Source organism: Danio rerio, chromosome 12 (genome assembly GCF_052040795.2).
Source record: "Danio rerio strain M-AB ecotype USA chromosome 12, GRCz13ab, whole genome shotgun sequence".
Lineage (NCBI taxonomy): Eukaryota > Metazoa > Chordata > Actinopteri > Cypriniformes > Danionidae > Danio > Danio rerio.
In genome coordinates, this window is record NC_141032.1 from 32,642,371 (window position 1) to 32,660,995 (window position 18,625).

Here is an 18,625-nt window from a genome sequence, read left to right on the forward strand (position 1 = left end):
CAACCACGGCACATTCAAAGTCAATCAAATCACCTTTCCTCCCCATTCTGATGCTCGGTTTGAATTGCAGCAGATCATATTGACCATGTCTACATGCCTAAATGCATTGAGTCGCTGCCATATGATTGGCTGATTAGAAATTTGCATTACCAAGCAGTTGGACAGGTGTACCTAATAAAGTGGCCGGTGAGTGAAAATAGCCAGTAATTTCAGTACAATTTTTATATTTTAAATTAATGAAAAATTGTACAAAAGCACGCACAACCCTCTTAACTGGGTGCTCAGCCAAAAAACACAAAAGGTGCAAATTAAATAAAGGTGTTCCGCATTTGAAGAATATTTAGATTTTAAATTAATAATTATTTATTTTTACCTCAAGAACCATCGGTCACTGTGTTTTTTAGAAAGGAAACAGAATTAGAGATCTTTTTAAAGCGTTTAAAAGAATATTTAAGCCTATTATATCCTACGACCCATTGTAAAGCATAGTACGTCTGCACTGCGGATTGCCCAACACAGTTTCAATTACAGATTCTTCTTACTAAAGTTAAATTATTGGAAGATTTAATGCAATAATAAATATTTTACATGGACTTTATGCAAGTTCTATAGGTCTACTTATACTGTGAAAATACAATTAATTTACATTTGTGTTAAATTACTATAGTTTTTGCCCGGTTTGAGCAACTAAGTAAAATAGGCTTTTTAAACATATTTTCAATGCAGTAATATGGCCTATTAAACCTGGTGTCAATATAATGTAATAATAATAATAATAAAACTGTAAATATCTGTAATAATAAGGTAGCAGAACACTTTTAGTTTTGGCAGAGATATGCACAGTCACGCTCAAGACGACAATCTGACAGAGGGTGCTTCTTCTCTAATCTCTTATTAATTTAACCACAGTGGCCCCTCTGAAGTTTTAGCGAAACACAGAACCCTTTAGTTCTCCTTTATGCGCTCTGTCCTTAATGCACCTCGAACGATGAAACCTAAACCAGTTCTGGCATTCTCAAGTTGACAGTGAATGCTGCTTTATTTTCTTTGAGTTGATTCAAACTAAATTTGCTTGTTTTTGGTGGCATTGCATTCTGTGTACTTCATAAATGAACATTTGATAAAGTTACAGTGTAGAGTTAATGGTTAGATGGAAACACTGTATGTAATCAAAAACTAATTTAAAGTTATTAATAAATGGTTTAGTGGTTTTCGGATTTATGAAAATGGTGTTTTTAAGCATAAAATAAAACAATGTGAATATTTGTAAAAGTACAACTCATACATTTAAATAAAAAGACATGACAATTTTAATTTGATAAATAATGATAATAAAAAGGTTACAATAAAAATAAGAAAATAAATAAAGTTAGATATGATAAAGTCGCTATAGAGAGCGCACATTCACACTAAACAACAGCTTATTTGGAAGATCCTGAGTGTCTTCTTTCAAATTTAAAACAAGATCACTAAAACAATTAGAGAGATAAGTGCAAGGCAGGAAAGCAGTGAAGCTTTTATAATACCAAAGTCGACCGCAGTGTTCCAGTCATGATCCCGAGGGGAAGGAGCACTGATTTATCATACTAAATATATGTTAAGGTTTGGTTATAATTGTGCTTTGTGCAGGCTAATAAAACGCACAACATATTAAAGTGTCTTTGCTGTTTTCGTTTTCTATAAAACCAAACCAGAAATCGAGAGTGTGTGACCTCATTAGCATGGCAACACGGGTTACAAATTATCTCTGTTGTTAAAACTGCTTATTTCTCTGGATTTGATTCAATGAAATTCTAAATAAAGTTTATAAATACAGTATATGACCTTTTTAAACTATAGTATAACAGCTACTATACCTTTTTTCTCCACTTACAATACTTCTTTATCCAATGCTGATATGCAAAATCTCCTGCTTTCCTTAGGGAAACTGACTGAGTGCCAGCAGAGGCACATTCATGAGCACAGCTGGCCTTCACTCCATCATCTTCAATCACAGTTGTTCAGACAGACAGACAAGTGCTGATATTTTCATTGAGTGGGAATGTGAAACGGTAATTTCACAGTATGTCGAGGGGTGATTTGGTATGTCCTGAATGGGTGATGAGGTTTAGGCCAGCTGTGTGTCATTCAGCTACAAGTCACCACAGTACCAGCACTCTCTTTACCACAAAACAACATTAATTCAACCTCATCAATCAGGTCCATCATGACACACGCTGAGAGGGAGTAAACAAAGCCCCCATATGTGTGTGTGTAGATATAGACATTTCTCGTGCTCCACAGGAAGACACACAATAACACTAATCTCTGTACCTATAGTGGATTTTCTTCAGCTTTTTCTTCAGCTCCTCCTTGGTTTTGTAGGAGTCTAGACTGACTTCCAGTTTGGGTGTGGAACCAAACTGAACCACGCCAACTCTCACCTACACAAAATCGACAACAAACAGGAAACAGGAAATGTCACTGTTCTGCCTGATGACACCAAAACTGTTGTAAACAGTCCCAATAAACAAAGTAATAGTTCACAGACAATAATAAATCGAAACAAAATCAAAACCATGATTTAGAAAAAGCTGTGATTTTCATGAACACCTTGTCCGGAAATCACGGCTCTGTGATTTGTAGTAAATCCAAAGACATGAGGATGCTCTCTAGTCAAAAATGAACTTTAATTTTACTTTATACTTTTAACTCTGTATTGATCAAATTTACTACCCTTTCGTTATGTTTGTGGCTGTTTTTACCCCCTTTTTATCAGGTATCACTTAATTGTGCCCCATTATAGTCATGCATTCTTGATTGTTGGTGGTTTTCTCTGTTAGGAAGAGGTAAAATGTGTAATTTGTACTGATGATCATCAGTTGGCAGCAATAACCCTTTAGATAGGCCTGTGCAACAAACATTTATGGCTTTTATAAAGAGTTCTATGGAGTGAAACAGCAAATCATAGTGTGCGGTATTTCTTTCTGAGAAAGCTTTTTTTCCACTGCAACTGATAATCAACAATAAAAATTTAAAAACAGTTACATTTTCCCAACTGGTAAAACCAGCCACAATCAAGAAAGCATGATAATATGGTGTCATGGCTTTGCAATTAAAACATGTCATTATAATGGAAGTCAATGTGGCAAAAACAGACACTAACATAAGGAAAGTGTAGTAAATTTGTATAAAAAGTGTATTGTTGATTTTTTTTTTCAAAGCATTTTCCCAAAATATGTGTCAACATAAGATTTTTCACCAAAAATCATTCCATTTGCTAAATCACAGAGAAAGTTGTGGCTAAATTAAGACTCAAAATCACCCCAGAGTTGATGAAAATATCTCCAACAGCACACAAGAGTTAACATTCTAACATTAACACTGTTAATGTTTTATGTTGATTTATGTTGAACAGAAAACTACTTAAGGTTTGGTAACACTTAAGAAACACATTTTTCGGTGAACATTCCCTTTAGGTAATGAACCCTTTTTACATTTCCGAGTTTCTCAGCAGCAGAATTCGTTATAGTTGGTGAATGAGAAAGTCCAAGAAATTATTTTTTACAAAACTATTTGCTGAAATAATAAAAGAAAAACTCCATGATGGTGTTATCAAGACTTTCAAAGAAAGGAAAAAATACTGTGAAACTGATAACTGTAGCCAAAAGAAAGAACAACGTTCATTTTTTGTTGTTTGATTTTCTCAAAGATTTAAAATGTTGATGAAAGTTGAACGCATCATAGCAGGCTTGTGATAAGGGTCCTTAAGTGAAAAGCAAAATTAAGTTTACCCATTTGTTTTGCCCACTCCACAAAAAAATGATCCAAACCATGACTAGTAAGTCTTGTGATCGGTCTAGTACGTATTCATTGAATCCAATATTGTTTTTTAAAGAGTATACAAAATTCATAAATGGAAACTATAACATATTGCACTGAAACAAATACAGACAGAACACATGCTGATAGTTTTTTTTTTTAATTCTGGGTGAACCTTTCTATCTTAAATAGACTTTATCCAGTCTGACCTTGTCTTGGCGGACATCAAGAGCCTCACAAAGCTTCAACATGTAGTGTCGGGATCTCTCAAACCCTCCTTTTCCAACACTGTATGAACTATCCATCACAAAGAGGATATCCATGGCTGCAGAGCACTGCATCACTGACCAAGCACAAGAGAAAACAAAGCTTACTCCATATTTGGCAACTGAATGGTCAATTATGAAAAGTCAAGAGTTTTCCGATGAAACATAATATAGGCGGTAGGGCAAAAAGCAACACTTGACACAAACGATGGCCTGTGTTTGACACATTTTAAGAGCTCAAAGGTCGCCCATGGCATGTTCTAGCAAAGATAAATACTCACAAACACATTACAGCAAGTTTGTGCTAGTCAAGTGCCTAAATTATAATCCATGTAGCTGTCATGTTAGAACCCGCCGTCTGTCATAAAGAAGGTGATTAGACAGAGACGGCACGCCGCTGTCTGCAACAGCACACGCACACTTTTAGGTGTGAGAGTGAGAACAACCATTTTTTTTGCTTGGCTAAATTTAATGTCTAAAAGAAAGGGTTTAGCTAACCTCTCAATATATATAACTATTATCGGTACCACTTATTGTTTCGGTACTTTAACGGTTCCCGTAATGGTACTTTTTGAAGTGTTTTTTTATGAAAGAAAACAAATTGAACAGAATTATCAACACTTTATTTTATATTAAAATTGTAATAATAAAATTAAACAAAACCAATAATTTTAAAACAAATAATTTTTTTTTTCTGTAAAAGAACATACAAAGGTTTGAAAAAAAACTCACTCTCAGTTTTTAACCTTTCTTCTGGAGAAAAATCAACATGTTTGCCTTTTCTGGCAGAAGTTGGCATCTTTTTTTTTTTTTTTTTTGTGCTCCCTGCAGTTTAAAATACCCTCTTTGAGTTGCAAAACACAATTAAATGAGTTCATGTTTATGATTTTTTATTAACACGTACACATAAATGAGTTAACCATGTTTTGGGAGTTACCTGTGTTTATAAAACAGTTTTGGAGCATCATGCAATGTAAAAACAAGCTGTTTTTTATATATTCTTAATAAGCATAGTTTATGATTAGGCTATTCATAGACTATATTTGTAAATACAGCTGATGTAAAAGCATTTTTAATGTTTGAGATTTATTTAGACTACTGCAAAAAAAAAAAAAAAAAAAATATATATATATATATATATATATATATATATATATATATATAAATAGGTTTTGTGTCGCGAGCTACGCGCACACAGCCGAGAATTGTGAAGGCTTTTATGCTTGACGCGCCAACTGTGCTGACGGATATTAAATATTATTAAATATATAAATATCAGATAGCAAATTACTGAGTTTTGGTACCCATCCCTAGTACACAGACACACATTCACACTGGCATTAGATCAAAAATTCTTTATTCAGACAGTGACTACGTTTACATGGACATCAGTAATCAAATTATTTGCCCTAATTTGAATAAAACAATGATATGATTAAGATGTTTACATGAGTTGCTTTTTGAATGTTCCTTTCATCATTCCCTTTAACATGTTATAGCATATAGTTAGATTAATCTCATTGCATCAACATGCTATTCATGCTTCCTCCAGAGTTTCATGTAATTTTGGGTGTTTAATGCAGTACGGCAGTTTTACTTTTATTTAGGAACACTTCATTCATGCCCCCACATGACAAACTGAGGTATTGGATGTGCGAATGAAGTAAGGACAAGTGGAAGAGTGTTGTTTTAATAGAATTTGATCCCGCACGCCCAATGTTCCTTCACTGACTCGGTAGTTGCAGAGAATAGTGTTGAACAGCCGTGTTTGTATAGAGTATCCTGTCACAAACCGCAGCAACAAGTCTTACATGACGGTAATATTTGCAGCGTTTACATGTCTGTGCTGCACTGCAATAATGTGACTAAAATCGGCATACTCCACATGATTTAATTCAATTTCTGTTTAGTTCGATTATGACCTTAATCTGATTAAATAAATCAAAAATTACATGGTAGACTCTTAATCAGAGTGTTGTCTTAATCGTATTAAAATCGGATTATTGGTGTCCATGTAAACATACTCATTGATGAACACAACTCATTGCTTTCAAGTCCAAAACTCACTTTCTCCAGCAGCGTTGATCTTCATAATGGTGTCAAGATCCGTTTGTATTTCTTGCACAGAGAAAATGGACCAAACTTTAAAGAAAGAAATACTGTAGTTAGTAGAGTTTGTAGATTAACACCCAAACTAAACGTGATATATCTTTACAATAAAATGATATATATGTATAGAGAGAGAACACGGAGCAAATAAATGAATTAATAAATGAATGAAAAAAATAAAATTGAATCACCCATTTTATATAAGACTCTTTTAAAAAGATATTTCTATTCCATTAAGAAACTGTAGAGGACAGTATATATCAGAAATTTTGCAAACAAACTAAATAAATAAATAAATAAATAAAATTAGATGTCTGTCAAAAAAAGTTACAACTGTTTTTTACAAACAGTAAAGTTTATAACAATAAAGCATTAGCCTCGATTCTTGTAAATACTCTTTACGGTTTAAGTATATAAATGGTAAAACATGTATTTAAAAAATTTTAAAAATGTAAACAAAGTAATACTGCAAAATATCAAAAGAAAAATAAACTTTAAACTTTAAAAATGAAATCCGTTTGTGCCAAATGCCTAGTGGTTAAGTTTGATTCCCAGCTCAATGTCCTATGCTGACCCTTTCCCTCTCTCTGCTCCACCTCCACTGTCCTATCCCAATTAAAGATGAAAAACCCTAAAAACAAATTATACTAATTAATAATTAATTATAAATATATATTATAATATATATATATATATATATATATATATATATATATATATATATATATATATATATATATATATATATATATATATATATTACAATTTTAGAAGTTTACAATATATGGTTAAAACAACTAAGCACCAACCCCAACCCTAGTAAATCTCATTATTGTAACAGAAGTTGTGTTACTTAATTTAGCATTTATAAATCTTGAAAGAATTTCATGCAGGTTTTTTTTTCATTTGTTTGGTTTATATTAAATATTTGAAATCAATCAATCAATCAATCAATCAATCTCCTATTTTCTAGATGACCTTTTCAAAAAGACAATTCTGTTCTAATATACAGGTAAATACCTCAGATGAAAGTGTACTTCAATAATGTAATTAATTAAACATACAATTAAAAATATTCAAAGTAAAAAGGCAGTAAGGTAGGCAGAACAGAACTTCTCGGATCCTGGAAAAATGTTCGGGTGAAGTATGACCTTTACACGTTTTTGCTGATACAGGCTCAGGCAGTCCCTCAGGCTCAATCAGAGTCAACAATACGTTACACAAACGAGTCATTAGAGCCCAGCTCCTAGATAGCTGATCTGACCCCTGCCCTTAAGACACGGCTCTGTGTGGAGTTTACTATGAGCATCCTGCAGAGGAGAATAACTCAGAAACACTGGCATTCCAGCAACGCCCACTGGATGTAAAGAGAGCGGTCAGACTGTCCCGGCCCGTGTTTCATGCTCGAGTGAGCAGAGCGGCGTGCTCTCTCATGCGGGCGGATGCTGATTGAGAGAACAGCCCAAGCAACCCATTACAATGACAGTAAATCACTTGCATATGTAAACAATTTTTAGATTGCTGCGACTCAATAAGGTCTAAATAATGTCTTATATTTTGTATGCAACTGAACAGGCTGACTGAGGGCTTGAAGATCAGTGAAATTAAAATAATGCTTTTTAGATGTTATTAACGGTATCCGTTAGTGTTAAGGATATCTATTGGTGTATTCACGTTTAGAATATAAAAAAAAATTATATAGACATCTAAAGTTTGCAGTTTGTCACTTTCGTCTAAATCTGAGATGCTCAAAGTAGGACCCGCAGGCCAAAGTTGGTAACCTTTGATTTGGCCCGCCATCCAAGAAAGAAGAGAGAATGATGTGAAGGTTGGGGCAATGCCTTTAACAGAGATCGTCATTTATAATTTAATGTAACATTTTTTTTTGGTTTGTTTAATTGTTGAGCTCCAAAAAAAGCCAACTGAAATAAAATGTTTTAATTATTCATTCATTCATTCATTCATTTTCTTTTCGGCTTAGTCCCTTTATTAATCCGGGGTCGCCACAGCAGAATGAACAGCCAATGTTTCAATTAAATGTTGACATTTTTTAATGTAAATGTCACTCACAGATGGAGGATGCACAATGCACAAGGTGATGCAGACTCATGTATTCAGCATTGAACACCATTGTGTGATAAATGTGTTTATGTTTTTATTGAAAGAAGTTCATTATAAAATGTAAAAAAATAATAATAATAATTATTAATGCGATTAAAGTAGTTACATTTCAGAACGAAATAATTATTTGTGCATTTATTTTATTAATATTTAATATTATGTATTTTGTTTATGCATCTGGAGCTGATGTTGTGTTGCGCGGTGTGGAGCATGTGCAGGTCTCACTCTCTCTCTCCCTCTAGAGCTGCGCTTGATTGGGGTCCAGCTGTGTTGCGAGTGGGGGCATATATAAGCGGAGGAGAGGAAAAAAGGACTGATCTTTCTGCTCGGTGCAGGTCGAAAATCTCCATCGTCGTTGCTGCCGCTGTTGTTCCGAGTATCTCCTATCTCCTGCCCCAGATTATTTGTTGCACTAGTGTGGTGTGATTGACTGATTCTGTTAGCTGACAACTCTTTATTTCGTTACTAACTGCTCGCAGTATTTCATCTGAACCTTTTTGCATTGTTTTCACTTATTAAAACTATATTATTTTTGGATAATTGAAACTGTAGGTTGTGAATCGCCATTTACTTTTAAAACCCGTTTTCTCCTGGTTTGTGGCAGCGAGGGAGAAAAGGAAGTTTGCTGTCATTTTTTTTGAGGTACTTTATTTTAGCATGCAAGTTAGGATTATTTCCCCGCAAGTTAGCTGTCTTTTTGTTTGTTGTTTCGGCCTGGATTCCCTTCAGAGATCTTTATTGTTAAAAAAATAAACCTTGTTATTCCTTGATGAAGGAAAGGTTGTGATTATTGTTAGCTGGGACAGGAGAAGGGGAAAATTCACGTCACCTCATAATTGAGTTTCTCATCAAATAGTGACCAAACAAATGCTCTCTAGAATCTGACATGCCCTGAAGTCCTGTAAAATGCTCCTGTGGTGTGGAGTGTGCTTGAGAATCACATACTTCAATCATGGTCTTTGTCTACTAACACTCGTGGTATCATGAGGAGCACCTCACCATGGTAACAGGCCTCGGCTTCAAAAACCCGCAGAGTCAATGAGGAGCTCAGGTCTTCTGGACAAAATAATGAGGCTACAAAACTGCTAATGGTTTAATACCACCAACGGAATAGAAATCTGAAAGGCTGCAGTTCTTTTTTTAAGTCATAATAAGTCTTGTGATAACCCCAGTAACACTCCAGGGTTTTTCTGATGAGGATTTCAAGAGTGTCCTATAAAGGGTTAAAATCTTACAGACAGACAGACAGACAGACAGACAGACAGACAGACAGACAGACAGACAGACAGACAGACAGACAGACAGACAGACAGACAGACAGACAGACAGACAGACAGACAGACAGACAGACAGACAGACAGACAGACAGACAGACAGACAGACAGACAGACAGACAGACAGACAGACAGACAGACAGACAGACAGACAGACAGACAGACAGACAGACAGACAGACAGACAGACAGACAGACAGACAGACAGACAGATAGATAGATAGATAGATAGATAGATAGATAGATAGATAGATAGATAGATAGAGTTTCTGTATTTTGTGATTTTAGGGTCATAAATTGCATTTTGGGATGTTGATCTCTCCTCTGTCGAGTTTTGATGTTGAAAATTCAACTCTACATCTTAATAAAGTGACATTTATTGACATTTTAGTAGTTTAAAATATTACAGTAATAAACAATATATAGAGAAGTCTGTAAAATAACAGAAAATGTAAATAAACTGTAGTTTAGTACAAGGTTTTTGTATCATTATATACAACAACGACCCAGACAATATAGCTCTTTAATCTAGAAAAACGTTAATAAAAGTCAATTTTTTTAACTTTTCAAGGTTAAAAGTTGTTGGAAGAAAGATTATGGTCCCATAATGCAATTCAAAAGCATAAATAAACGGAAAATAAAAAAAATGAATCACAAAATACGCAAAACTGCTAATTTACAGATTTTTAAAGAGTAAGAAGATCTAAAACTTCTGCACAAATTCTGCACAAGATCTGTTCTCTTTGATTATTTTCCTAACACGAAATAACACATTTAGGATCAGAAGTCATTTTAGATTGCTGCAGATGATTTTTGCTCTCATTTAAAACATACATACAATATTTTTACAAAAAATAATCGGTAACACTTTACAATAAGATTCATTAGGTAATGCATTTACAAACATGAACTAATCATGAACAACACATGTACAGCATTTATTAATCATAATTGAACATTTACTAATGCATTATTAACATCCAAGTCCATGTTTGTTAACATTAGTTAATGAACCATGAGTTAACAGGATCTAACAATGAACTACTGTATTTTCGTTAACTAGCATGAACAAATACAGTAGTAAATGTATCGTTCACTGTTTGTTCATGTTAGTAAATGCATTAATTAACATTAACTAATGAACCTTATTGTAAAGTGTGACCAAATAATCATTTAGGTTTGAACTAGTTTAAAGTTTGATGCATCAAAATTATTATGAACTGATACACATTTAACTGTGTTTAGAGAAAAGGACCCTTACAGCTGCTTATTTTGATATGAAAGATGACGGCATCAGTGATGTATGGCTCTGTAATGTATGGCAAGGTCACAGTGAATCTCTCTTAAACCCTCTGGGGATTCTTTCTGACAGCTTGTGGAATCAGGACACATTTTATAGGGCTGAAAGACTAAATCCCTCCTGATATTTATGGCATATGTCCAAGTTTGTAATGGGAAAATACTTGAGGAACCCATACATAGATATCTCAATTAAAAAACATCACAACAAAGAGAAATGAAGCTCTAGCCTTAGAGGACAGATAATATAATAATTATAATAATAGTAATAAAGTAAATGTAATAAAAAAGAAACATCAGTTAAAAACACATATTGCAATATACAGTGCTCAGCTGCAGCATAAATAAGTACACCCCATTTTTAAAATTAATATTGAATATAGGCAACATATTTTGGTGCATTTAAACAATGCAAATGTATTAAACAAATATATTTATTAAAATAATATCTTAGTTATCAAATATTTTTAGAAATAGAAAGATAAAACATTTAAATTCAAGCAAAATATTGCAAAATAAATATTTACAATCTAGAAAATTTCAAGTAAATTGTATAGATTTTTTTGCTTCTCTTGATATTTTTACCTAACATATATTTGGATGTACTTATTTTTGGACTGTTACCGTAGGTTGTTTTGTCAGATTAGCTGCAGTTTTGGCTTTCGTATTTGCTAACCTAAGGTATATGAACAAATATAATATAGTATACTATAGAAAATATACATTTATATTTAATAAATATTTAATTCTGTGAAATTGCATTTAAAGAATTTTCACAAATGCTTAATAAAATGGCAAAAACATTTCAAATATTTTAAATATTTCAAATAAGACTTTGCTATTTGTAAAATTAAATTAAATTAAATTAAATTAAATTAAATTAAATTAAATTAAATTAAATTAAATTAAATTAAATTAAATTAAATTATTAAAATGTTGTCTCTTACCCTGTCCAAACAGAAGCATGAAAAAGAGATTTTGCCGGCTGCTTGAAGACATTTTTGTGCCCTGAAATAAGAACAAAACAAAAATCAATTAAAACAGGGCAAACAGTCTTGCAGGAAGTCTTTGAAGAAGCCAACTACTGAGCAGCTCTCCCCAAAAAGAAAAAAAGGCTCGGAGAATGCTAACAAAGCAGCTGTGAGAGACACTATGAGGGGAAACAGATTTAGGACAGAAAGATTTCTTGGAATTTGGTGGGCTTAAGGTTAGTGGGGCAACAGTTTTTACCGACCCTCAGGGGCACCGGCTGAACAAACTAGGAGCATAGGATGGTAAAGAGCGAAGCTGACCATCTATTTTGAGATCAAACACAACCGACGAATAATGGCTGAGAAAAATGCACCATAAAATGACCATCACTACAATTTAAGGGGCCACTGATCAAAATTCCTTTTGGGTGGGCCGGTCTCTCCTTTAAGCCCAATAAGTAAGCATTACAAGGCCCCAAATTAAGATCAAAATCATGCCTAAGCCAGTCAAACTGTCGTCACATCTGACTAATCATTTACTCATCTGTGTTCTGAGAAAAGTGGAGGGAGAGTCTGGTGATGTGTGGAGGAAACAGCATGATGCTCTTCATCTCAGATTAAGTAATACTCCTGTGCCACTTTCCCAGAGCTCAAGGTCAAAGTTCACCTCTTTAAGAGGCAAACTTTATTATTAAATTAAACATGCTGACAAATGGATACTAGCTCCACCAGACAGGGGGAATTATTTATCGCCACGGGTCGGTGGACACAATCTCAACACCTACCTGTTCTGCTCTGCAATCAAAGTAACACACGGGTCTGAAATTAACACTGTTCAAAGAAAAGACCTGGATCATGCTCAGACTGCGAGAATTATCTGCTCGGTTTCTAATGAATTATGCATTACCCACAGCTTGATTGAAAGAATTTAATACTTATACAGAAGCAAGGAATAATTCATTAGATCGAAAGTGACAATGACATTTATGAAGAAGCCAATTATTATTAAAATTAAGGTACAAAAACTGTAGACTGTATATCGTACATCATGGTTTCCACCAAGTTGTAAGCTGCTCGAATAAAATCTGATTTATTGCAAATAAGACTACTAGAACAACACTTTTTACAATGTGCAAAAATAAATAAATCACATTTGTACACTGCAAAATTGTTTGAAAAAATCTTCTGTTCTACAATTAAAGTCAAGCAACTATCCAAAATCAAGATAGAAGGGGCTCAAATGAGTTACACTCTAATAAAAGGTGGTTTATTTCAACCCAATATGGGGTAAATCCAAATTTTACATTTTTATATTAAATTTAAAATGCCAAATTTAATCTTATGTTTGGGTTTGAAACTATAATGGATGTAATTGGACTGATATGGAAGCTACTTATTTTCTTATTTATTTTTATGCTGATATAAATCCTGATAATGCAACACAATCTCACAGCATTTTGTAGCATTTAGATTTAGTGGTTAATTCACATGAATTCATACGATCTCATTCATACAATTGAGTACGATACTCAAAACCAAAAGACTTAAATCAGCAACCTTCTTGCTGTGAATCGATCGCGCTACCCACTGCGCCACAGTGCAGCCACTGCGGCCAATTACATTCATTCACTAATTTTTTTTCAGCTAAGTCCCTTTATTAATCCAGGGTCGCCACAGCAGAATGAACCGCCAACTTATCCAGATTGTTTTTACGCAGCGGATACCCTTCTAGCCACAACCCATCTCTGGGAAACATCCATACACACTCATTCACACACACTACTGACAATTTAGCTTACCCAAGTCACCTGTACCACATGTCTTTGGACAGTGGGGGAAACCGGAGCTGCCGGAGGAAACCCACGCGAATGCAGGGAGAACATGCAAACTCCACACAGAAACGGCAACTGACCCAGCCGAGGCTCAAACCAGCGACCTTCTTGCTGTGAGGCAACAGCACTACCTACTGCGCCACTGCGCTAATTTTTACGGCTAATTTAGTTTACATAATTCACCTACAGATGCCTATAGCTATTTACCATGTCTTTGGACTGTGGGAGAAAACCCAAAAGAACAAGAGAGAACATGCAAACTCCACACAGAAACGCAAACTGGCCCAGCCAGGACTTAAACCAGCAACTTTCTTACTATGAGGAGACAGTGCTAACAACAGAGCCACCGTGCCACCCTGTACATAAGCATAATAGATATAACTTAAAATAACCCAGTATTTTTCAATGTGTAGAGAGAGAATAAAAATTTTCTTTTGTGCAGAATTTGATCAAATACAGAGCAGCATTAAATCTAGTTGTATATTAAAGCTTATATTTAGTAGGTGAAAACTGTCACGATAATCAGTGATCTAGCCCTTGTATATCGCTGGAAACACTATCACCCGAACTACAATTCTGCCAACAATCTGCACTACATTCCCCATCAGGCACATCATTCGCACACCAGTTCTGGATCATCCCTGATTACATAAACACAGCAGGAAGCTTATCATGGACTGATATCTTGGACTATTTATACACCACACTTGCACACACACACTGCTGAGTCTTGTTCACCTGTAACTAGGCTTGTGCGGTAATACGGTAATATGGTATACCGCGGGATGTAAAAATAGCAATGGTGTCAGTTTCAATACTGTTATACCGTCATAAAAACAATGCACTTATATAGGAGACAAGTATTACATAATAATAAATATTATTTATTTAATGCATACAAATGGGTATGCGTGATTGTCATCAAGGGACAGTGTGAAGGAGAGAGAGAGAGAGAGGTGAGGTAAGATTGCGAGTCACGCACCAAGTGACCGGCAGTTTGCCAGTATTTTCGTTTTCCACCGAACGAGAAGGGAGACGTGGTAAATACGAACTAGAGGTCTGCATTCCGAATAAATTTCCAAATAAAGCGCATAAGCGGTCGGTAACTCTGATGTAATTTGAAAGGGAGCGGGCGTACGATCTAACAATATCGCTCCCGACTAAGGGAGAACGCGCGCATCCACGAGGATGCTGTTTATGTGTGTGTGTGTGTGTGTGAATGAGAGAGAGAGAGAGTGTGAGAGAGAGAGAGAGAGAGAGAGCGTGGTGCTGTGCGTCGTGTGGTCCTGTCTCTCTCTCTCTCTCTGTGTGCGGGCGTGTGTGTGTGAATGAGAGCCTCCTGCGCAGCTACAAGACAAACAGGTGACCACGAACCTATGGTCACATATACGGTATTCAGTTTCTGAATGGTTTAGACACAAGCCAACAGTTTGGTGACGCTGTCTGAGCCTTGTCATAATTTTTTTTTTTTTTATGCACAGTAATACTGAATACCAAGGAGAAATAGGGAGGAGGTTTGATGATGGTATCAAAATTTGGATACCGCCCAAGCCTACCTGTAACATTACTAAGCATTATTCCGGTCTAGTCTTTCTGTGTTTCATGACCCCAGCATTGTTTCCTCGTTTATGTTATCGCTGACCTGATTGCCTGAGACTTGATTACGCTTCTGAATTACCTTCATGCTATACTGTTTGTACCTGTTGACCATTGCCTGCCGGACAATTCTCCGTTTACTAAACTGCACATGGATCCTCAACTCCGTTTTCTAGCATTCCATCAGTTACAAAAACAAAATAAGTGAGGTAGTATGTCTAAATTCACAACACTCATAAAAGAGGCTGTGTTGTTTGAATCCAATTTGGAACAAATAAAGACGAACACAATGTTGTTGTTGTTTTTAAAGCAAATTTAAATAGCAATTTTTAAACTAAACTGTTGGGTTTGGTCATATTTGACAAGTTAAAACAACCCAGCATTTTGCCAATGAGGCCTACAGTACTACTGGAAATATTTGCAGAATGTGCATATTTAGATCACAGGAAAGAAAATGTCAAAATTTAAACATTTTAATGACATCTGAGAGGTATTCTTCCAATGAAAAGCCAGTCAAAAAAAAAATCAATGTCCCAATTATTATATATTTAAAGGCATCATAAAATTAATCCACGTGAATAGTGTTTTAATCTCAAAGTTATTAGTTTGATGCTGTTGAAGTTTGATTTTCTAAACTTTAAGTGGAGGAATATACAATTCTCTGAATCCTTTAAAATATTCAACTTGTGTTCCAAAGACAAATCAAAATGAACAGAAGAATAATTAAAAAGCTATTCCAGCAAAGACAGTTTTTGAACCTCCCTGAATGTATAGTCTTTCTGCCTGATATTAGCAGATAACAGTATTTGAAGTCTATATATGATCAGATCTACATTCAGGATTACAATCATCCAGAACTGGTGTGAATGTGGTGGAATCTTTTCTTTAAACGTGTTAGAGAGAGACATTTAAAGAGCACAATTAAAATGTGTGTTTGTGTGTGTGTGTGTTATGTCTACACTGTTGAATCTGATTGGTCAGGTTCCAGGTGTTAAGAGAAGTTAAAAGCTTTGGAAAGAAACGAAGTGACTCTTGAGGTGATTGTGACCCTTGAAGTCATTCTTTGATGGTCTCACTCATGGCTGCATTTCTAAACATACCCATAGAGCGCTACACAAAAGGAAGAAACATTAGGAACGCCAACTGCTATTCCTAAAGATCCAATCTATTTGGTAAAGAATAAATCCAGCAAACTGAGAGAAAGAGATTTTTGAACAATTCGGGCACAGAGGAGTCTTTTTTTAAATGTATAGTTGTCAAAGGAAACTGATAATATCTTTCCCTGATAAGGTGCATTTCCTGCCGCAGTGAGTGAGCAGCAGGAAGCAGACAACACTTGTTCAGGTGCCATTTAAGAGAACCTTCTTCGAGGCTGATAATCATCTGGACTCACAAACCTGCCATATGATAACCTTGACTAAGAACTCGTCTCGGTCTGTGTAACAAGTGGAGCCGTCTAGAGCCAGATCAACCCAGGAAGAGCCCTGGATCTGCTTCCTAATTCTGCTTTATTCACAATTTCATACATTCCTCACCGGTCTAAGCTTTCACTTTAATTATTTCCTACTTTAGCGGTGAACAACAACTTGCTCAAGATGCACTGACAGCGATGTTTTCAATCTTTAACATGTGATGGACCGCAAATGTGATCATCTTTTTGTGTGAGGAGGTACCTTATCCTTAAATCAAGTATGTGGTATTTAAGTTTAAGGATTATTAAAATAGACTGAGTAAAATATAAACTATTAAAATGTATATATTTATTATATCTTGGACACAAGTTTGATGCTGCAGTAGTGATTCTAAAACGATATAATGAAACATCTATTAAATATTAACTTACACTTAGCATACATAAAAAAACCTACTGTACATATTTTCCAAATTTCAATCACATACACGATATTGTTTCATATATATATATATATATATATATATATATATATATATATATATATATATATATATATATTTTTTTTTTTTTTTTTTTAAACCCAATAAAGTCAATTCTTAAAAAAAACTTTTATTGGCCGTATAACAGCTTTTATACAGTTGTGTGATATTTTTAAACATGCTAAATATATTTATTTGACATTGCAGAGCTTAAAAGGCAATGCTTGTTAACGGACAAGACACAGGTGTGTGCAGCTGCTTGATCTTCATGCACTAGACTAGACTAAGAGCAGTAAATGACTTGAGCGCAGTGCACTAGACTCCTATAATCAGAGTGACGGGGAATAAAATGAGAGGCTGTGGGCAGCACTTACTGTAGGTGGCTGCTGTTAAGGGGGTCCAAAACTAATCTGTCAATTCGAGTAAAAAATATAACAATAATTTTAACATAATCTTAACTATAAATCATTAGTATGTTGAATTGAGATATTACCTGGACGTAGACGTCATACAAGCAACCAGAACGGAACTCTACTTTTTATAAATATAGTACAAGTGAGAAGTTGAACGCGTTCAAGTGTTCGATTGTGGGATCCGTAAAGCCACGCCTACTTTGATTTGATTGGCTATAGCGATTTTGATATTGATGAGCTAGTAAACTGTGGCAGACGAAAATGAACCTTAATCTTTTACAAGGCATTAACATTAAATAATGTAGTACCAACATCAAATGATGTAAATTTATTAATTTCCTGAATTTGACCTGCTTAGCTGCTATGAACAACCATTATTAGTTTATCAGTTTACTTATTAAGCGTGTTTTAGAGTGTGCATGTTAAATTACTTTATGCATCATTAAATTAAAATTATCACCCCAAAATAAACCAATAACAATATTAAGATAACAGGAAGACATTTTATATACCCAAATTAATATTCAGCAGTAAATCCACATTGCTTTGCTGCTTATTTTGAATGACGCACTCAATTAATCCCATTACCCATTTAAAACACATTTACATATAAATGATTTAATCATGTTTTAATACCCCAAATCAGGTGGACCGTAGGCAAAATCAACAATTTTTCAACTCATACTAAAGGGGAATAGCTGTTCACTTGCTTCTACTGACGAGTTCTATTAACCTAGTTTAGCAGAACTCGAGAAAGCGAAAGAACTTAAAATCGTTCTTTGATATTTACCAACAATCCAGCACTTAATGTTTCAGAACAAGAACTTCAAAAAGTTTATTTTCGGAGCTAAATCTCCTGACAGTACATAATGAGCGAGTCTTACCTTAGTGACACCGCAGTCCTGTTTAAAACCTCTTTGACGGAGCAGCAGGTCGTGCGCTGAACAGAAGAGGGGGCTCTGATCTGCTCTTCTACTTCCGCACTCGCTTTATAATACAAGTCAACTTCATACACACCCAAGACCAAAATTATATCCGTAGTCAGTACATA

The 18,625-nt window shown here is 34.8% G+C and overlaps 1 protein-coding gene and 1 long non-coding RNA gene across 2 annotated transcripts in view; both read right to left on the bottom strand.

The window, feature by feature from the left end:
• Positions 1–18,540, bottom strand: part of vwa2 (von Willebrand factor A domain containing 2) — a 35,774-nt gene extending 17,234 nt beyond the window's left edge. Inside the window, exons 1-5 of the mRNA XM_087276506.1 lie at positions 18,459–18,540; positions 11,817–11,877; positions 6,135–6,209; positions 4,011–4,144; positions 2,314–2,423 (exon numbers count right to left, since the gene is read on the bottom strand). Coding sequence (XP_087132632.1) covers positions 2,314–2,423; positions 4,011–4,144; positions 6,135–6,209; positions 11,817–11,868 — 371 coding nt within the window. The 5' untranslated portion in view covers positions 11,869–11,877; positions 18,459–18,540. The remainder of the gene's footprint in view (positions 1–2,313; positions 2,424–4,010; positions 4,145–6,134; positions 6,210–11,816; positions 11,878–18,458) is intronic.
• The window catches only part of LOC147834503 (uncharacterized), a 755,156-nt gene that overhangs the window by 688,307 nt on the left and 48,224 nt on the right, over positions 1–18,625 (bottom strand). The gene's annotated exons all lie outside the window — the stretch shown is intronic.